The 21,426-nt window shown below is 39.5% G+C and overlaps 1 protein-coding gene across 1 annotated transcript in view; it reads left to right on the plus strand.

Annotated features, from left to right (window-relative positions):
* Positions 1-21,426, plus strand: part of LOC127628837 (arginine-glutamic acid dipeptide repeats protein-like) — a 231,245-nt gene that overhangs the window by 182,534 nt on the left and 27,285 nt on the right. Inside the window, 4 exon segments of the mRNA XM_052105758.1 lie at positions 1,114-1,162; positions 2,507-2,631; positions 2,723-2,822; positions 7,586-7,684. Of these exon segments, the coding sequence (XP_051961718.1) occupies positions 1,114-1,162; positions 2,507-2,631; positions 2,723-2,822; positions 7,586-7,684 (373 nt within the window).

Raw genomic sequence — 21,426 nt, forward strand, 5'->3', positions numbered from 1 at the left:
TACATTTAAAATGAAATATTTTTATATTTCTTTAGATTCAGATACCCAAGTATGGGGCATAGAAGCCCTTATGACTGTGAAATGATGCTGAATGTGGGTTCAGGTGTGTCCCAAGAGAAAAATTTTAAAACGTTTTTTTAAAAGAAATTTAAAAAACATTTGTATATTTTCATTAAAGTGATAGACTAGTCTACTACCAACTAGTAAGTTTAGCCTTTCCTTATCCATTCCAGACATCTAATTAATTTTCACAAAATTGGAACAGAAATCAATTTATTTGATTATTATTAAAGGCTTGTAATATTCTGATTAATACAGATACATTTAGAAGGGAAAATGTTATGGTCTAAAAGGTGCTTTGAAACCACGTTAACTCATGCGACACTTCAAGTATACACACATGCAGGGAAAAGAGGCAACGTGTGCCAATATTCAAGATTACAGCACAGAAAAATCAGAGCTGTTGTCCACATCACTGTTGTTCTGTCGCGCTCTTCACTAGAGACGATGAGAGGGCGCAACCGTTGTCATGAAGTCTTGCAGTGCGGATGGAATCAATCCGGTGTCCGACGTAACCTAATTGTTAGCAAGGCAGCTAGCATTTGGAAGTTCATCCAGTCTTACCCTACGTTACCACTGCCGTATTGTGAGCGAAGCTGAGAGCGTTTCAATTCATTTCTATGAAAGCCGAGCATCATGCTCGCAAGGTGGATCGTAGGATTGGCAGTGGTGCTGAGCAAGCTCTCTCCTAGCGCCTTTGAGCGGATTACGTCCGCACCAGTGGAAACGCAGCCTGATAAAGCCGAACTGCTTATGTTTTGGCAACACGCAGTAAATATCGAAAATTTCTCAAAAGCTCATCATGGATTTTCTTTATCGTGATATATATCAATATCGTTTTATCACCCAGCCCTACCTGAAGGTTAACATTCCGAGATTTCAATACTAATGCAGATTTTGAAGTCGCTGGTTCCACCAGGGGCACTGTCTGCATTTGGTGTACTATAAAATGGTAGTGTATAATAGATTGTCACTTATATTCTAGGAAAACAGATACATCACTAACTGTATATACACTCTCTCTCTCTCTCTCTCTCTCTGCTTCTCTTTCAGGCGATTAAACAGTACACAAGGGGAGATTCGTGTTGGTCCTAGTCACCAGGTATCTCTTCTCTTTCACTGTCTACAAAAACTTTGTTACATTACCAAAGCTTATATTAGGCAATGGCTTGATTGACAAGGGCAAGGACAGCGTAGATATTACTTCTGATCTTCAGTCACCTAGATGCTTTACTTCAATGTTTCCTCGTAGTACATTCAAGAAGATTGCTAATGGGTTTTTCATGCCCGAATGGAGAAGGCCGTTTGGAAATTGGCTACTCTGAGAGTTTGGGATTTATTAGATGCATTCAGCAGTGTTTTATGGGAATAAGGAATGGTCACAGCAGTCTGAAATTGAAAACCCAAAGGGAAGATTGCTAAAGAAGATGGCACACGATGAAAAAGACAGAGCAACACCAGCAATTATTGTCAGATAGATCTGTAAGAATTATCATGTGGAGTGAAACCAGCGGCAGGTCCTTTGCCCAGGGTTTCTTCAAATGACTTTACATGAAGTTTGTGGTAATAAAGCTCTACAGATCTGGCCAGTACAGGCTAGCACACCATGGATATTGATCCAACCCAAGAAACTTACTGCGAGAACTGAATGTTAGATAGATGTAAGGAAATGAAGGACAGAGGTTTGCTCTTTCATTTCTCATAGAATTGATTTGAGAACATGATTTTGCTTTGGCAGCATTTTATCTAAGGATTTAGATAAGAGGACGCAATGTTCACATGGGTGAGGATCATACATACCTGTTTCCTAATGCCATTCTAAGCCAATGGTAATGGTGCTTGTTCATAATTGGAGTTATGGGTTTAATGTAAACTTTTAACCCCAAGTATTAAACTTGTGCATGTAACTCGTCCCGCCCTATTTGTGTTAAGGACACGCATTACACTTCCAATCATGTTACTCGCTGAGGAAAGGTTTGCTATTACTTTTCTAAGTGATCAGATTAAGAATCTTTGCTTTGTGTATAATAAAACCGTGACTAGATCCCATTAACTGTTATTGAGGGAGGGACAGAAATTAGAGTCTAAAAGACAGAGAGGTGCACTCTTTTGACTTGGGCCAGCAAGCAACACCCTAGCAACCACCCACAACAAACTAGCAACAGCATAGTAACCACAAACCAGCATCCTGACAACACCCTAGCATCGTGGGGGCGAGGTGCATACTGGAAAGAAAAGTAATAGAAGCATATTTTAAAACTTATTTAAAAAAAACGTGGAATGTGTAGTTGTCATTTATTCAAGTGAGTTTTTTGCAATACTAATCCTCAGTGGTTGTTCACACCCCTCTGTCTCCCTGATGCATGAAAGTTGATATTTAACACTCATCACTTGTGCTATTTGTGTGACAGCAGCTGTCTGTGACCTCTGCTCTTTGCCAAATTAGGCCAAGCTACCAGAGCTCCAGCCCTTTCCCTCTCCTGGAGGTCCGATGGTGACTGAAAATGAGGAGCTGGTCTGGATGCCTGGGGTCAACGACTGTGACCTGCTCATGTACCTGCGGGCAGCCAGGTAAGCCCCATGCTCCTACCTTTCAACCATATTTTACAATGTGTAGTTGTCTTTGGCAGCTTTATCAATATTCCCTTTCTCTGGTTGCCAGGAGCATGGCAGCTTTTGCAGGGATGTGCGATGGGGGGTCAACAGAGGACGGCTGCCTCGCCGCCTCACGAGACGACACTACACTTAATGCATTAAACACTGTAAGTTTACACAAACACACACCCTGTTCACATTTCATCTCGTAAGATCATGACTGACCTTTACTCGAGAAATAAAATTAGAGGTGCTGTATTTCTCTGTTTTTGAGTTCTAAAATTAGTAGGAACACGAAGAGAATTGATTCCTCTAAAGGGTTAATCAGACAGTTTATGTTTTATTAGAGGGGTGATTAGATTCCATGCCAAAGTGTGTATAAATGTAAAACTTTGTTTTACTAGCTATATGTTTGAATTATATTTAAAAAGCATCTCCACCACCCCTATGTTGGATTGTTGGATTGATCGGTAATTGCTTTTAGCAGATTGGAAGCAATTAAATAATGAAAGAAACTAGACAGCCATACAAGGACCATTTCAGATATTGCTGTCATAATTACATTTGCTTATTGATATTATTGGCAGTGGGTGTTAGAACTAAAATCAGCCATAAATGTTTTCAATATTTTCATTGTGCGGCACATATTGAAATGATATATAGAGATATGAAAAAAACTATTGAATACATTTTTCAGTGAAATGTCTTAAAGTCTTGCAGTCTGAAAATGTTTTTTTTTGTAAATAATTGTGGGTGAATTTCCTTGTGCTGTCTCAAGATCTGACTCAGATGTCGCTTATTCCATATCGCTTTGCACAGATATTTGAACTTTTGAACAATCTGGTAAAAGAAAGATACAGTACTTTATTTGGTGCATAGTAAAACTATGTCTTTGATAATGTCATCCATTCACTTTTTAGGAAACTGAAATAAGATTAATTAGAGAATAAAGCTCATCATTATCAGTTGACTTGCTCTAATCTTCACAATAAAACACCAATGAAATGCTTTTCGAAGGCACTTCAGATCAGTAGGTTTATAAGCTTTGGTGATTCAGCCCTAGGGCATTTTTGTTATGCAATTACCCATATTTATTGTCATCTCACTGTAAAGCTGTTCAGTAAAAACGCAAAGAGGAATTAGGCCAGTCATATTAGTCACAGTTCAGAAAACCATAAAATGTCCAGGCTGAATGCAGGCAGAGGTTTAACAGAGACCACAGGCTTCAGGAAGAGCCATTTTCTATATAACTAATCATTGGGGAGTGAGCTCATGAGAAACTAGTTTTACCAGGTATGGTATAGTTTTACATAGTGAAGATGTCCCTAGCAGGCTTCATGCCTTATTGTCAGAGATGGAGAAATCCCTCTGCGTTTTCGCATACATATGTTTACCTTCTCAGTGGTGCACCACAGGGTGCTGCTCTCTGAACAATTGATATGCCTCGGGAAAGACGCACTCACCAGGGGCCATCAAAACACTTGTAAATTGGTATTGAAACCTCCTCAGTGATGTCTAAGATGTAAGAAGTCTAAACAAGAGGGGTGTAATTCATGGCGTCATTAATATGTAGTGGACTCTGACAGCTGAGCTTTTTGCAAAGATAAATTCATCCCAACATAAGCAACCCCAGGTTTGAAGAACAGCAAGCCTTCGTGAGTCGGACAACTCGTGAGCCATTATCAAACAGATTTTTCCCTTTGTCTTCGCCAGCTTAAAAATAGAGAAGAAAAACAGGAAAAGCATTCGACAAAGGAACTAGAAATGAACTTGAAATGCAATAATGACATTTCCATTTTGACTGAGGGGATGAGCTGTGAATTAAAAAAAAATATATATATTTTCTCACGATTTGGAATGCCCAATTCCGACTACTTAGTAGGTCCTTGTGGTGGCTTGGTGACTCAATCCGGGTGGAGGAGGACAAGTCTCAGTTGCCTCCACTTCTGAGACAGTCAATAAACGCATCTTATCATGTGGCTCTTTGTGCATGACACTGTGGAGACTCCCAGCATGTGGAGGCTCATGCTACTCTCCGCGATCCACGCACAACTTACCACGTGCCCCACTGAGAGCGAGAACCACTAATCGGGACCACGAGGAGGTTATCCCATGTGACTCAACCAAATTTGGCCGCTTGCTAGGGAGGGTAGTTTAGGAGTCACTCAGCATGTCGTAGTCGGCGTCAACACTTGCTGAGTTACCCAGGCCCCCAAGATGAGAATTAATGTGAGCTGTGGTTCACCATTTCTTGACCTTTTTCCACTCATCTGCAATTACAATGTGTTTTCAGAATGACCTGCTTGATCTTTAGTCAGGTATCTGCTTGCCTTTGACAAGCTGCTTTTGTTGTACCCATCATTGATGTCGAATTTCATAGTTTACCAGTCACTGAGAAGCCCTTCCTGAAATTTCACCAGTAAAGACTCATAGTTGCAGGAAAAGGGATTTAACACCTCATTTTAACCAGATGTTGTACATGTGAACGAATACTGTACTTAAATATTTTTATTAACAAGCCTGATCTTTAAAGTAAGCCTTTAAAGGCTTGTGTGGCTGTTTTTATGACAGTATATTATTTTAGGTTATTTCAGTTCACATTCTTCTGCCTGCTCAATACTTAATGGCTTTCAGATTTCCAGTCCAGTTGTCCAAACTCACCTCATCTGACATGTTTATAGGGAGGCAGTCACTGTTACAATGTCCTAACCAGGTGCAACAAATTTCCAGCATCTAGCTATGTGTATGTCCACAATGAACATGAAACTGATGCGTGACATGACACAACATCAGCCAATCAAAAAATATTCAGTGTTTAATGTACAGTTATGAGGTGCAGGATCAGGGTTCCCATGCATCCTGGAAAACCTGGAATTTTGCAATGTAGTTTTCCAGTCATGGAAAAGTAATGGAAAATTAGAAAAATACATAGATGGCCTAGAAATTGATTATGTATAATAAAATATTTATAATAATTTTATATTTTTGTATAATAAAACACAATACTCAAATACACAAATTTGTAGCATTGTTACTACCGTCTGCTGCAACAGGGCGCTTAAACCCTCTTGATTTATTACAACAGCGGTCAGTCGTGTTATTGTCAATACGGTCCAACTGAGGCAAATTGCTTGATTGGTTATAGCTACAGCCAATCGCATGCTTGGCTACAGCAGTGCGTGCACAGTGAGAAGCAGCACTCTTGAAACTTCTCATTCAAAAACTAACTGAATAACCTGTTACATATACGACCGTCTGAATGAGAGGGGCATGTTGTTCGTTTACTTCAGCATTGGTATGCGAGTCTGCCTTGTTCATCACGGAGAGAAATAGCTATTAATGTGTAAAAGTAAATGATGTTTATACATGTTGATGGGCATTAACATGACTCGCGTCAGCGCTGCCGAATACACTGAAGTCTATGAAGTGACGCGTCAGTGCAACCTTGCTCCAACTTCACACCAAAGTGTTTTTCACACACGTTTTTTTTTCTCAAAAAAAGATCATAAATTCGCCCCTCCGTGACGCTTTCTGCAATGCTTGTCAACGGAGCATTGACACCTTGAATCAACCCATGTGAAATGTGCTTTACAATGGCGAAAGAACGTTGAAAAACTCATGCACAGCAGTTCATATTTTGTTGGAAAATTATACAGTAGATCTGCTTTGTTCTTATGATGCTTAAATATTGTACTGAAGTCAGTAGATTTGACATGAACCTTTTAATAGAGAAGGTAAGGGCATTATTGATACTCATTAATATTATTAGACTATTGTTGTTGACTTTTTGGATGAAAAGTGATGCTCAGCAGTTCACAAACTGAAGGAAAACTATAGATCTGCTTTGTGCTTGTAATGCTTAAATGCTACAAAGTCTTTTGAACATCTCAAAATGATTCAGTGACTTGCTCATAGCACATAAGTCACTCACTTGTCGACGTGTAGTGTCATCTCCAGAAGTGGTCACGAATCTTATCCATTAATGAAACAATTTTCAACAACCAAGCCACACCAAACTATCCTTTATTTTTGCAGCTAATTCTGCACAATTGTGCAGATTATTTGCCATACTTGAATCATTAAAATAGCTTAAGTGGTTGCTTTTAGCTTATTCTTTAAAAATATTAACTAAGTATATACAGTCGTATGCAAAAGTTTGGCCACCCCAAGCCAAGTTTTATGTTTTGTTGATTTTCCAAGTTAAAAAAAGACAATGCAGTATTTTCAGTACAAAGGTTTGGACGCCCTTTCATTCAGTATTTAGTAACCACCTTTGGCAGAAATCACAACTTCTAATGTTTCTTGTAGCCGTTTATTCTTCCATGAGGATTTGTTTTCCACTCTTCCTTACAGAATGCTTCTATTTCAGCAATATTTTTAAAGTTTCTCCCATGCACTGCATGTTTTAGATCTACCAATAGATTTAGAAAGATTTCATCTGTTAAATTAAGCAAATAAATAATGTGCTCAAACATTTGCATAAACGTGTTTAAGTGTGGTCACTGAAAATATTGTCATCTTTTTTTACTTGGAAAATCAACAAAACATGTCATTTGGCCTGGGGTGCCCAAACATTTGCACAAGACTGTAGATGAATGTCATTCCTTTTTGCATGCATACCACATATAAAATGATCCACTAGATTTAAATGTTTCTCTCTCTCTCTCTTTTGTTTCTTATCAAAAGGATGGACATTGTTTTGAATGTTTTACCAATGCTTTTAAAATATGGTAAATGATGGAGAATTTTTAGTTAATGCAAATTCTGTTAAGGACAAAAACGCACATTTTTATGGTAAAAAAGTTAGCTTGTCAATTTATCAAGTCACGAATGGTTAGGACAAAATGTTACAGTGAAAAAAGGTGATAACGTTCAAATTTGGTTATCACTTGTAGTAAGGATTAATTTGTTCTTTATCTCTTTCCTACAGCTTCATGAGAGTAGCTATGATGCCGGGAAAGCCTTGCAGCGGCTGGTGAAGAAACCAGTGCCCAAGCTGATTGAAAAGTGCTGGTCTGAGGATGAAGTGGTGAGTGAAAGTTAACTTTTTCTCATGTGAAGAGAGAAGGCTGGAATTCGCTGTATTGATGACTTTTTTTGTCGTCCACCGAAAAGCACTCAGGATTTCAACTCTTCCAGCAGAGCAGGGCAGCTGCATCCTGTTTATTGCCTGTGGAATAAATCTTCCCTTTTAGGAAAAGAAAAGGAACAAGCAAAGGAGGGGTAGAAACAGTCTTGGTCAGCTTGTGCTGGAGTTGAAACTTAAGTTTCATCCAAGTTGCTGAAAGCGCTGTATTTACAAGCTCTACATTCTGAGCTTCAGCTGTTTTATTACAAGGAAAACTGAGATTGAAAGAGATCTGTGGTGTAGATTACTGCCTGAAAAGCGATTTATACATTTACCTTCAAGCTGCTTCTAAAGGGATAGACATGAGTCCTTGGCATCCAGCATAACAGCCCAGGGCAAACCTTGACTTATATAAAAGATCTTATTGCATGGATTTCATGGTCCACGCGCTGTGCGGATGACTTGCTCCATTCATAAAGAAGTCCTTGTATGAACTCCCATTTCTCTCTACCTCAATTATACTACTTCTAAAAGCACTTTGCAAAACAGAGCTTCATCTCATGAATATTAGAAAAGATGTCATCCCAAGAGCCTTTAGTATGCATCAACTTTTTGTGATTTTTTCTCCCAGTAGATCAGTTCTTGCGTGCGTGCGTGCGTGCGTGCGTGCGCGTGCGTGTGTATATATGTGTATATGTATATTAGGGATGCACCGAAATTAAAATTCTGGGCCGAAACCGAAAATCCAGGATGCACTTGGCCGAAAACCGAATTTTTATTCATTTTTTTTTTACTTATTTGAAAAGAATGTTGTGTATAATTGTATGAATATTATACTTTTTCATTAATTTCATGAATTTAATGACTCTGAATGGAAAAACTACAAACCAATAAAATAAATAACACTTTTATTGAAAGTAACACCAAAATTGGATAAAAATATATTAAAACAATATTAAATATTATTCTTCATTCAGTTCTGTAAAAATCTCATTTTAAAGATTTTATTAACAATTATCCAAATAATGTAAAGTTTTAGAAAACTATTATATGCAAAACAACAGTCAAGTAATGAACTTAGCTAGCATCTTTCAAAAAGTTTAAATATGCAACAGTAATTTTAATTAAAACAAAAGGCAGAACACAGAATGGCAGAGGACCTCTATTCCACTGATCTATATATAACTATAATATATAATTATATATATAGATCAGTGCTCTATTCTGTTTATGTAAACGTATGTACACTTTAAGTGAAAATTATTGTTCAAAACAGCAGTAATTGAACTAAATCCAACCTCAACTGTAAACGACAGATGTATCCTCAAGTGAAGAACAAGTGGAATGTAATTGCTATACACATCAAATTGGACCGCTTTCTATTTAAGTACAAGTGACAGGTTTCTCTTCAAGAACAAAAGTTGCTAAACGTTCTGACAGTCTCTCCTGTCAGAAAGCTCATCAAGAACATGAGATGCTGCACTGAACAGTCTCTCACTCTCTGTGCTGGTGCTTGGGCAAATACCTGTGCGCAATCAGCGCAAGCAAAGGAAAGCGGTCTTTGTTTATGCGCCAGTGGTCAAGTGGATTGTCGCTTCTGGCAACGGGTAGTTCAGCTAGATACGTCTCAAGTTGTGGTGTAGCTGCGCTAGTTGTGGCACTGCTGTGGATCGGGGCACTTTCCTGAAGAATCTCTTGCTGTACTATTTGAATTACACTATCTGTGTATTGAATTGGATGTCGTGTTTTTAGGTGGTGTATCAAACCTGTCGTGGAAAAGTTCTTCATCACTGTACCCCCTCTGCTGAACAAACACTGCAGATCGCAAATTTGATGTCCTTATCAGAAACTTTGAAGAATTTCCACACCGCTGACATGATCGGCCTTTGTTGGGTAGCGCTGTGATAAGGGCTAGATCGATCCAGAGTGAAATCTGAGCACTGAGGGGCGGGGCGGGGCGAGGAGGCTCACATTTTCGGCCTTTTTTCCCTTTCGGCCAAAAACCGAAAGTGCCATTTTCAGCCGAAATATTTCGCCGGCCGAAATTTCGGTGCATCCCTAATATATACGTGTGTGTGTGTGTGTGTGTGTGTGTGTGTGTGTGTGTGTGTGTGTGTATATATATATATATATATATATATATATATATATATATATTCATATATATATATATAATATGTGTGTGTATATGTATGTATATGTATGTGTTATGTATTCATTTTCTAAAGGTTACAATTCTAAAATGTGAATGAATAGGTTGTTAATGGAGCCAAGGAGCCCATTAAAAAAGATCAATTATTCTGTGTATTGATTAAAAACGGCATGTTAAATTGAGTGTGCAGTTGTTTTTTAACGTATACAGGGAAAAGCGTGTGTGAAGTGAACTGAATAACATTCTGTCTGAGATGAATAATACAGATGCGGAATAAATACTGTATGAGAGCAGGCCTTGATTACACCACTGTTGGTATTTTTCTCTGTGGCATGTGTGTACAGCCCCTCCCCCCCTCCAAGTCTGTAATCCACCCAGGCCACTGCTGCCCAGTCAAGGACGCCACTCCCCCTGATCTGGTTTCAAGTTGTACTTTTGCAGCCCTGCAGCCTTGAGGGACAGGTGTAAATGTACCCCTGACCTTGGATGCTTGCACCAGCCCTGCTGCTCTTCATTTATTTATCATCCATCGCTTTCTCTCTCCCTCTGCCCGCTCAGCCTGCAGGTCCATGGCCTCATTATTCCTGCTCTTTTTTTTCCATCGCTCCTTTTTGAAATGTGAATAAAAGTGACAGTGACTGTCTCAGAAATGACCGAATCATCCCCTGTTCAGGGTCACTTGTCACCCCTCTCCCGCTGCAGCTCAACATACCCCTCAGTGCCTCTCTTTCCCTCAACTAGCCTGCAGCGGTTCCAGCTATTGAAAGGGAGGATGTGCCAATTTTTGTCTTTATCCCATGCCACAGTTTAGCTGTTGAATTATTTTAGATCCTGCTGTAAATGGCATGTCATATGTAAACACCCTTTAATCTTGTAAGCCATTATTGTAATGCTGTGCAAGAAATATTATTCTCCTGCGAGGGTTTTTTTATTTTTTTATGTTCCCTGATAATTGCGCAACTTCAGCTTATCAACATAAATTAACAATTTGACCTGATCTAAATGCAAACTTGCTAAAAAGGGTAGGTATTAGAAATTTTGTAGTAATTTTTTAATTGAGTACGCTAACACACAAAAAATTATTAATACTAACGATGACATGTACGTGAAATTGATATTCTGTTTTTAATTCACTGATACTAAAAACAATACTTTTACAAACTATGTGGGGGGGATTAATATGCATTAATAAAAAGGGGAGGGGGGTTAAAATAACAGTAAAAAACATTTGCAATTACATTGCTTGCATAGAAACAAATACTGGCAGCACTATGGTAATGCTCATATATATACATACATACATACATACATACACACACACACACACACACACACACACACACACACACACACACACACACACACACACACTCACTCACTCTCTGTATCCGGAAAGTATTCACAGCGCTTCACTTTTTCCACATTTTGTTATGTTACAGCCTTATTCCAAAATTGATTAAATTCATTATTTTCCTCAATTCTACAAACAATAACCCATAATGACAACGTGAAAGAAGTTTGTTTGAAATCTTTGCAATTGTATTAAAAATAAAAAACTAAAAATATCACCATGTACATAAGTATTCACAGGCTTTGCCATGACACTCAAAATTGAGCTCAGGTGCATCCTGTTTCCACTGATCATCCTTGATGTTTCTACAACTTGATTGGAGTCCACCTATGGTAAATTCAGTTTATTGGACATGATTTGGAAAGGCACACACCTGTCTATATAAAGTCCCACAGTTAACAGTGCATGTCAGAGCACAAACCAAGCCATGAAGTCCATGGAATTGTCTGTAGACCTCTGAGACAGGATTGTATCGAGGCACAGATCTGGGGAAGGGTACAGAAACATTTCTGCAGCATTGAAGGTCCCAATGAGCACAGTGGCCTCCATACGTAAATGGAAGAAGTTTGGAACCACCAGGACTCTTCCTAAAGTTGGCCGCCTGGCCAAACTGAGCGATCAGGGGGGAAGGGCCATAGAGAGGTGACCAAGAACCCGATGGTCACTCTGACAGAGCTCCAGCGTTTCTCTGTGGAGAGTGGAGAACCTTCCAGAAGAACAACCATCTCTGCTGCACTCCACCAATCAGGCCTGTATGTAGAGTGGCCAGACGGATGCCAATCCTCAGTAAAAGGCACATGACAGCCTGTCTGGAGTTTGCCGAAAGGCACCTGAAGGACTCTCATACCATGAGAAACAAAATTCTCTGGTCTGATGTAACAAAGATTGAACTCTTTGGCCTGAATGGCAAGCATCATGTCTGGAGGAAACCAGGCACCGCTCATCACCTGGACAATACCATCCTGTGGGGATGTTTTTCAGCAGCAGGAACTGGGTGAGTAGTCAGGATCGAGGGAAAGATGAATGCCGCAATGTACAGAGACATCCTTGTTGAAAACCAGCTCCAAAGCGCTCTGGACCTCAGACTGGGGTGAAGGATCATCTTCCAACAGGACAATGACCCTAAGATAACAAAGTAGTGGCTACGGGACAACTCTGTGAATGTCCTTGAGTGGCCCAGCCAGAGCCCAGACTTGAACCCGATTGAACATCTCTGGAGTGATCTGAAAATGACTGTGCACCGACACTCCCCATGCAACCTGATGGAGCTTGAGAGGTCCTTCAAAGAAGAATGGGGAAAAACTGCCCAAAAATAGGTGTGCCAAGCTTGTAGAATCATACACAAAAAAACAACTTTTACATCTGTAATTGGTATAATTGTGGTTTTTAATTCGTGTGTTTTTTTTTTTTTGTTTTTTTTATACATTTGCAAAGGTTTCAAACAAACTTCTTTTACGTTGTCATTATAGGGTATTGTTTGTAGAACTTTGAGGAAAATAGTGAATTTAATCAATTTTGGAATAAGGCTGTAACATAAAATGTGAAAAAATAAGTGAAGCGCTGTGAATACTTTCTGGATGCACTGTATATATACTCTGAGTTTATATAAAGGCTACCACATTTTTATAATTTCACTTATTATTCAGCAAAGTCGTGAAAGTTGGCTTTTTCTAATCAAAGTAAAAAGGATTAGCGTCATTGTTCCATCTCTCAAGCTATACCTTGATATGCTCGATTACAAATGTGTACTGGTCGGCACTGCACTATCTCTCTCTCTCTTTGCCTATTGTCCTCTTCCTTTTAGTAATTTTTATTGTACTGTCCCGTACTTTTTGCTCATGTTTGCACGTGCACTTTTTGTAGAAATATTTAATCTGTAGTCTCGTGGTTCTGTATTTGTCCTATGTTGATTTATGTAGCACCATGGTCCTGGAGGAACGTTGTCTCATTTCACTGTGTACTGTACTAACTGTATATGGTTTAACGACAATAAAAAACACGACTTGACTTAATGTCACATTCGCAGCGCTCTCCAGTGGATTCAATCGTAACTGCAAAATTTGGTGAGAGACTGAGGAAAAATATAGGATATTGATCGATATTCGAGTAGTGTCTTTAATAGCTGGTGCAGAACGAGTACTAGATTACTTGTGAACACCCCTAAAAAGTAGTATAATTTTTCATTTTGACTGGTTAAGTATTTTGTGGGTACCTTTTTTTGTCAATTTGCATCAATACTGTATATATTGACTTTCACTCCCGGACAGTAACACCACTCAACCCATCTGTTTGGTGAGTTGTAGTTTAACCCAATGGAACAGAATGCAGGGGTTTCAAGACAAGTTTTTTAGCTAAGTTCAGCTATTTTGTACTTGGTATGCTAAAAATGGACAAGACGATAATGCCCGTCTGACGCATATGACCAAAATGTCCATACCTAGTTTTGCCCCTCTGACACTAATTCTTTTAAACACTATCAAAGTGATATTTATATTGTTTTATGTAGTTATTTACCCATCAAATGTTATTGAAATTCTCCTCAAAGTAATTACTTGGGATAATAAAGGCTGTATTTGAATTGACGTGCTTGTGGTACCCATAAATGCTGTGTAGGTAGTAGGGTTGCATCGATACCAAAATTTTGCTTCGGTACAGTACCAGCCATGGTACATCGGTATCAATTCTAAATCGATATTATAATCAACAAATAAAAGCCTCATTTAAAATAAAATAAAATGGCTGTGTTCTGCCAACAAATAAAAGCCTGAAATTACACAGAAAATTACGATTAAAAGAACTGCATAAAGTCTCAAAGATACATATGTTTTCCATTTTAATTCCATGTTAATGTTTTAATTAAATGTTATGATGAAATAGTGTTTAATCAAATTGATACATAAGGCTTTAATCAAATAAAAATATTATATATATATTTACTTTACATTTATTCATTTTGCAGAGGCTTTTATCCTAAGCAGGGCTCTACGCTAACTTTTTTCCCAAGGAGTACATGCGCTCCTAAATGAAAAAATGTAGGCGCAGACAAAGAAATTTAGGAGCACAGTGAAAATTAAATACAGAGTTTATTAACAAACAATTTATTACATATTTATACTGCGTGTATGAGTGTGTGTGTGCATGTACTAAGGGACACACATCTGTGGAACAGCACATACCACCCAAATCACACATTGAACCCATGCCTACTAAAATCAAAGGATATCAGTTGTCTAGCTGCTTTTGTACGTTGACCTGTCTGGCATACTTAGAGGTCAGCCAGCGGTCTCTCAGTATGTCAGCAATTTGACCGATCATCTCCGCACGTTGTCGTATGTGGGATTCATGTAAACTCAGTTTTTGTGGTAGAGTCTGATAAGCAGCCCAAATTTGACGAAAGGTTCTTCTTCTTTCACAATGAAGTATGCAATGTTTATCTTTATTTTCAGCTGCTTCCCAGGGGCGAAAATTTCATCATAATGTTGGGGGGGACAATAAACATAACAATTCTCAAGAGCAATTTTTGAAGGGGACACCAAGGGTTTTTTTGTCGTTGCCCCGTTTGCATTTGTATTTTATTTCTTAAACAATTATTTTAAGAATATATCATTATATTATTTACAATACACATATTTTAATGATATTTTAGGGGGGGACAACCCTCAGATAGGGGGGGTCCTGACCCCCACCGCAGTTTCCGCCTATGCTGCTTCCTCGTCTCCTCCTCAGACTGCAGCACTTGCCTCCTCAAGGCTGCTTACACAGAGCCTGATGGTTTCTCCGCCGTGAGATGTTTCGCTACACTATCGCTTTTCTGATTGGCAATGGGCATTCTGGCTCTTTTCATAATTGGTGTTAAAACAATTCAAATTAAATTATTAAATGTAATTACACACCTTAACCTTAACCACAGTTTATTTAAAAATGCATTGATTTGTTAAGAAAAATAATGCCATTAAACATTTGCATTTAAAGTATAACTTATTGTATATAAACAAAGTGCATATAAATCTAACCATTCAAAACGAATACAGTCTGAACTGCATAATAGACAGGGCCACCGCTGGCCAAATTGATGCCCTACGCGTGATACGAGCGTGATGCGATTGTCTGTGTTCCGCAACTGCTTTCGGGTCCTTGAATAACGTATATCGAACAAGGAAGGGCAGCCGGTGGACTTTCTGGTGCCATCCTAGCAGGGCCGGCCCGACCCAATAAACAAACTAAACATTTGTTTAGGGCCCCGTGATTGGTTCGGGGCCCCACCCACCACCCCCATTTATTTTATTTTTTGCCAGTCAGTTACTTTAACAAAACACACAACCGTATCAATGAAACGTAGGATGTTTCATTTCGTATATTTTTGCTAAATTAACTAGAATTTTCTAGAAAACTGTAGGGCCCCATAAACCATTTTTGTTTTGGGCCCCCAAAACCCTAGGTTACCCTGCAGCCTAGGGTAAGATGGTGCCCCCCTAGGGAGTTGATGCCCTACACAAACTGTGTAGTATGCATGTAGGTAGCGGCAGTAGCCTACTGATAATAGAATAATGCACCATATCAAAGAAGAATAAATAATTTGCAAAACTGCAGCATCCCACAAATTGAAATAAATGTAAAAAAGAAGGATGTTATTTCACGTGTGCATTTAAAGTTTTCAATGTATATAAACAAAGTGCATATAAATGTAACAATTCAAATACAATCTGAACAACATAAGTTGGCTCCGCCCTCCCTCACGCATCTTTGGTTCATTGGTTGACACTGCGTGTCTGATTGACAGGAACAACAGGTGAGACTTTTAGTCTGAGCGGACAGTCAGAACTAATGTGTGCGCTTGAGCATTTAGGCCTATATTATTTTATTAGTTTTTTCGTTATTTTTATATCTTTTGATTATTCATATCTTAATTTTTTTTTATATTTGTATAAATAGATTCTGATATGCGAGCCGGCTAACAACGTTCAACTACAAGAGCCGAATAGATCGCAAATGACCCATCACTATTTCAGATGCAGGTTTCCTGACACGAAGGACGAGATGCCCACCTGTTTCTACAATATTTGCAGATCATGACGTTGTTTTCGAACTCTAGCCATGGGAACATTTTGAGACAATTTGCATTGAATCTATATGTTCTCCCTCCACCTACAGTGGAGGGAGAACATATAGATTCTACAGTGGACGTTGAAGTGACAGCTGTGGTCACGGCTTTGCTCTCAGCATCCCTAACGTTAACCGTCTCCGGTAAACCTTGTGAAGAGACTTCATTAGTTGAACCTTGCGAATCCCTCTCGCCAAATTCCTCTTTCTCCTCATCTCTTTTTCGCTTAAAATAAAATGCGATGTCGCCTATACCGCTACTTTTTTCCATTGCTCACCTTTCTCTCTTTTCTGTCATCACAGAAAACTCCGCTTGTGGAATGTGGGTTTTGTAATTTTTAAACAAATATCTTAAAAAGGGGGGGGTTACTTTTGTAATCTCTATTCGCACACTGTGCTCGTAAATAATTTTTCCAGTTCGCACATGTCTATTTTTAGGGGCAAATGCGAGTGAAATACTCGCACTGTAGAGCCCTGCTAAGTGACTTATAAAAGACGAACGCATAAGCGAATCATCTTCAGGAGACAGTGGTATGAAAAAGTGTCATATTACAAAGTTTCACTAGCATCAGAATAGTAGTATTCAAAACAGAATAAAGTGCAACTTTTTTGTGACTGGTTAAGAGCTCAAGTGTATTAAGCTGGTTTTTTTTAAGACAGAAAGGGAGTTTGCTTCACGAATGGAGTTTGTAAGGTCATTCCACCAACGTGGTACGATGAAGCTGAAAGTCCGGCAAAGTGTTTTGGTGCCTCTTTGTGTTGGTACAACAAGGCGACATTCCAAGCTGACTAGCAGAATTTGATACGTGCATCAACCGGCAGCCAGTGAAGAGAGACAAGGAGTGGTGTAACATGCACTCTCTTTGGTTCATTAAAGACCAGACGTGCTGCTGCATTCTGGATCATTTGCAGGGGTCTAATTGCACATGCAGGGAGGCCTGCAATGAAAGCGTTACTGTAGTCCAGTCTAGTTATGACAAGTGACTGAACTAGAAGTGTGTGGCATGTTCAGAGAGGAAGAGTCTTATCTTTCTGATATTGTAGAGCGTAACTCTACATGATCTTGCGGTCTTTGAGATGTGGGTGTATACATATATACACACACTGGTGCCCAAAAGTTTGGAATAATGTACAGATTTTAATCTTATGGAAAGAAATTGGTACTTGTATTCACCAAAGTGGCATTCAACTGATCACAATGTATAGTCAGGACATTAATAATGTGAAAAATTACTATTACAATTTTAAACTACCTCAAAGATTTCCCATAAAAAATATCCTCCATGTGCAGCAATGACAGCTTTGAAGATCCTTGCATTCTAGCTGTCAGTTTGTTCAGATACTCGGGTGACATTTCACGCCACGCTTCCTGTGTGTGTGTGTGTGTGTGTGTGTGCGTGCGTGCGTGCGTGCGTGTGCGCGCGCATGTGAAGCAGATGACAGAGCGGCACCTCTTTTTCATTCTGTAGTGTGCAGTGCATGTGACTGTATAATATTTAATAAATTAAATATCCAAAAGTTTTTAATTTTATTTTCAAATTGTCATTAATTTAATCTCAAAACTGTCATATATAATTTTGTTAATGGCAGAAATATGGTTCCAAAATTAGCAACAAGATGATATCGTACATTTAAATTTTTTGTGGTATTGCGATATTTTGATAGTAACGGGAAACTGTGCAGTCCTAGTAGGTAGTCAGCTCACTAGGTTTTTTAACAGAGCCAGAGAGAGCAGGGAATGTTGTGTTTCAGAGTGTCTGATATATGACCACAGCGAAGGCTGCTATCTGCACCTTGGCCCTGCTGTGTATTATCTCTGGCTTGTCACAATTTGACGAATGACAGCAAGAGGCTCCAGATTGTTGAAGTTTTGTGTGCGGCAGCAGGCAACCTGGCAGTACTGCAGCCCCCCAGTGGTGAATGAAGAAGCCTGCACATTCTCTACTACCAAACCCCTCCTGTTCCTTAAAATTAATCCTAGTGTACAAAAATTAGTGGAGGTGGGTCTTTAGATCAGAGAAGTAAATGCAACACCTCCCCCAGTACGAAGTTGGAATTTGACCCTTTCCTGTGGACAGCCAACCATCCAGAAGTTAACTTGGAGATATATATTTTTTCAATGGCTAGGCTATTTCAGTGTTGTTTGTGAGGTGCAATCACTAGTGCTCAGACGTAAATACTGTTTTACAGCCGTATGAGTCGAGCAAGCAGGAAGGGTGTGTGTTTGAGAATTTCCTGTCACCTTTGGTTTTACACAGAGAACAAGAAAAACTGCGGTTTTGCTGAATCAGTGCATATTTATAGATTTAAGAGCTGGCTTTAAATGGCAGCAGCTCGATTTAGAAGCATTTCCATCCATGTGCGAACACTAATATTACTGTAACGCTACTTCTGGGCATTTGATAGCTTGTTTTATCTCCATCTTGACTCATTTTCTGTTGTGGTTTTGATGTTATGTAAGGTTCCATTGAACAGAATGTGGGGCTGGCTCTCATCTCACTTTGTGGTCGCTTTGTGTGTGAGAATGTCATTGTCTTCATGTCAAATCATATTTGTGTGATATTATCTGTGACTGTAATTGTATACTCCGCTCTCTCCTCTTCAGCCAAAGCAGGTCAGCTGTAGCGAAAGGCCAAGCACACTGATTTCATAAGACCCCTGTGTGCGCCATAGAGCTAAATGTTAGGCATTCCTGGTATTTGAAAACTGGTAGTTCAGTATGTGTGTTTGCGTTGGACACACTCGGTGTGCTTTATGCAGACTGGCCTGACACCATCTGTTTGTACATGCTTGAATGATCATAACCAGTTTACAGCTTTGAACTCTTATGATTCAAGCAGGAAGTACACACACATCACTATAGCCTTTTCAGTTTTATTCCCTTCTCCCTGTTCTCTTTAACAATAGACTACTGTCGAGCAGCTAGAGAAAGAGGGAGTGTAAGGCTAAAAGCAGAGCCAGCGCGCTGGAATAATTTCTGACAGAAAGAAGCCTGTTGTTTGGGCAGAGCAAGCGGCTGGTGACTTGGGAGAATTTGGCTCCCTCTCTCGCCCCTCCTCCACTCTCCCCTCGCTCTCCCCCCTTCAGCCCCCTCCCCACTTCGGCTCTGTTGCCTAGTGACAGAGGGCCGGAGCAATCATAGCAGAGGCAGAGCAATTCAGGGAGCAGATTGGTGGATTATTTATTAGTTGCGCTCGGAGAGCAGCAAGCCCAGGCAGCTGAAATGGAGCCTTAAAGTGGAGCCGACATGCCGAGCAAAGCAAGTGCGAACGAGACAACTGCCTGCATGCAGTGCACTGTAAATATTACAGTGGAGAAAACATAATTAGGGTGATATAATCAGGCCACTAACTCGTGCCACTCTGGCAGGTGTAATTGTTTTTTGTCCTGCCGGTCGGGATCTAAGACCTAAGATAATGAAGGCAGGCTCTGATCCCTTTAGTTTAATATGTTAAACAAAACACGTAGGTACAAACCTTAGACCTGTGGTCACTAGGCTTGGGGACTCGTTAACGCATGGGGCTGTTAGATTGTCATCTGTTTAAGATGAATCTTGGTCAGTGTAGTTCTGTGTCGACTGGTTAAGTGGATGTTTTTGCCCTGCAGTCGCAGTCCAATGTGCCATTCGGCCCCTTTAGTAAGTGGTAAAGTGGAATACAATAGGCTTAACATATTTCTTATATCATAGACCTACAATCACATTATCTAGGTCTGTCAGATTTTGCAAAAACCAGACTGGTACGATTTCAGTCTAACATGTTTATATGACATTTAAGTACAAATTATTGCTTTAGTCCGAATGAAAGTGCATGTAAACGTACTCATTGCAAGATTTTTTTATATAGGTCTAATTTGTCTCGTAAATTTCTTAATCTCTTTATTCCCCTTGATCTTTTGTTATTTTGCTTGTTTTGAAGTAACTAATTGAGCCCATCCAACCATTCAGTAAATTCATTTTTGGTACTTGGAAAATCTGGTGTGTCTAACCACTAACTAATATTTTAGTCATAGGTACATGAAAAATCTTCACACACTAATTTTATACATTGCATCACGTACTGGTTAATCATTCGCCTCTTTACCGCCTGTGGTAGTTTTTTAAAATGCCTTTAAGTTAAGTAAAAGCTTCTTGAATCTTCTCATATCTGCAGTCACTAAGGCCCCAACAAGGAGGAGATGCATGTAGCTTTAATTTGCAGGATTTGGATTTTCATTAAACATCTGATTTATTACAAGTTTTAGGAGTGCTTTGAGGCAGATGTCTTGTAAAAAGAAACAAGTAATGCTCCCTCCCTCCCTCACGACAAATTGTACTTTAAAATGCCATGTGTAAACAGTTCCCGCGTATATAACTAGTGCGTATACAGTATGCATGTGAGAAGTTGGCTGAGAAGGCTAGAGTAGATCCATGCCTGGTTTTGCAGACAACTCGTCTCCTTTAACCATTTCTTAAGACCTTGCTCCACAAAGATTGCCCCAGCCTTCCTCTGCTCGCTGCCTCCTGTGTTGTGGAGGTTTGTAGTTTATTGTGCTTTTAATACAGGTAATGTAACGGTACAGTTCCCTTGTAAAAGCCACAGCGAAAGGGGTTGGTGTTCAAAGGGCAGATTTAAATGCATACACAAATGAGTTTTCTGAAAGGCTGAACGCACTCAGAACTTGCATGCAGATCTGCCGCAATCCGTCATGCAAGCTTGCAGCTCCACTCCAGGTTTTCCAGCCAGCCGCAGACCAGAGTCTCTCTAGCAGAAAGATCACATGTATAGCCTTCCCCTTTGTAGTGGAGGAGCAGAGAGTGACAAGCTATCTCTTGCTCGTAAAAAAAAAAAGAAAAAAAGAACGTACCTTTTGGAGACTTTGTGGATTTGCACCTCGATTTATTGTACTGCCTTACGAATGGACGTAAAGCTTTCGATTGTGTGCTGAATGGACTTTCACTGGGTTTCGGAACAGTTTGTTGTTAAGGACCGTTGACTGAGATTACAGTGGAGCGGGGCTCGCCGCTGGAACAAGAAAGTAAATCTGCTGTTTGTCTGCTTCGCTGGTTATGAATGTTTCTGCCTCCGCTTTTTATGGCTCACAGTCTGTGGCTCTTAAACG

This window comes from Xyrauchen texanus, chromosome 35 (assembly GCF_025860055.1).
Source record: "Xyrauchen texanus isolate HMW12.3.18 chromosome 35, RBS_HiC_50CHRs, whole genome shotgun sequence".
NCBI classification, from domain to species: Eukaryota; Metazoa; Chordata; class Actinopteri; order Cypriniformes; family Catostomidae; genus Xyrauchen; species Xyrauchen texanus.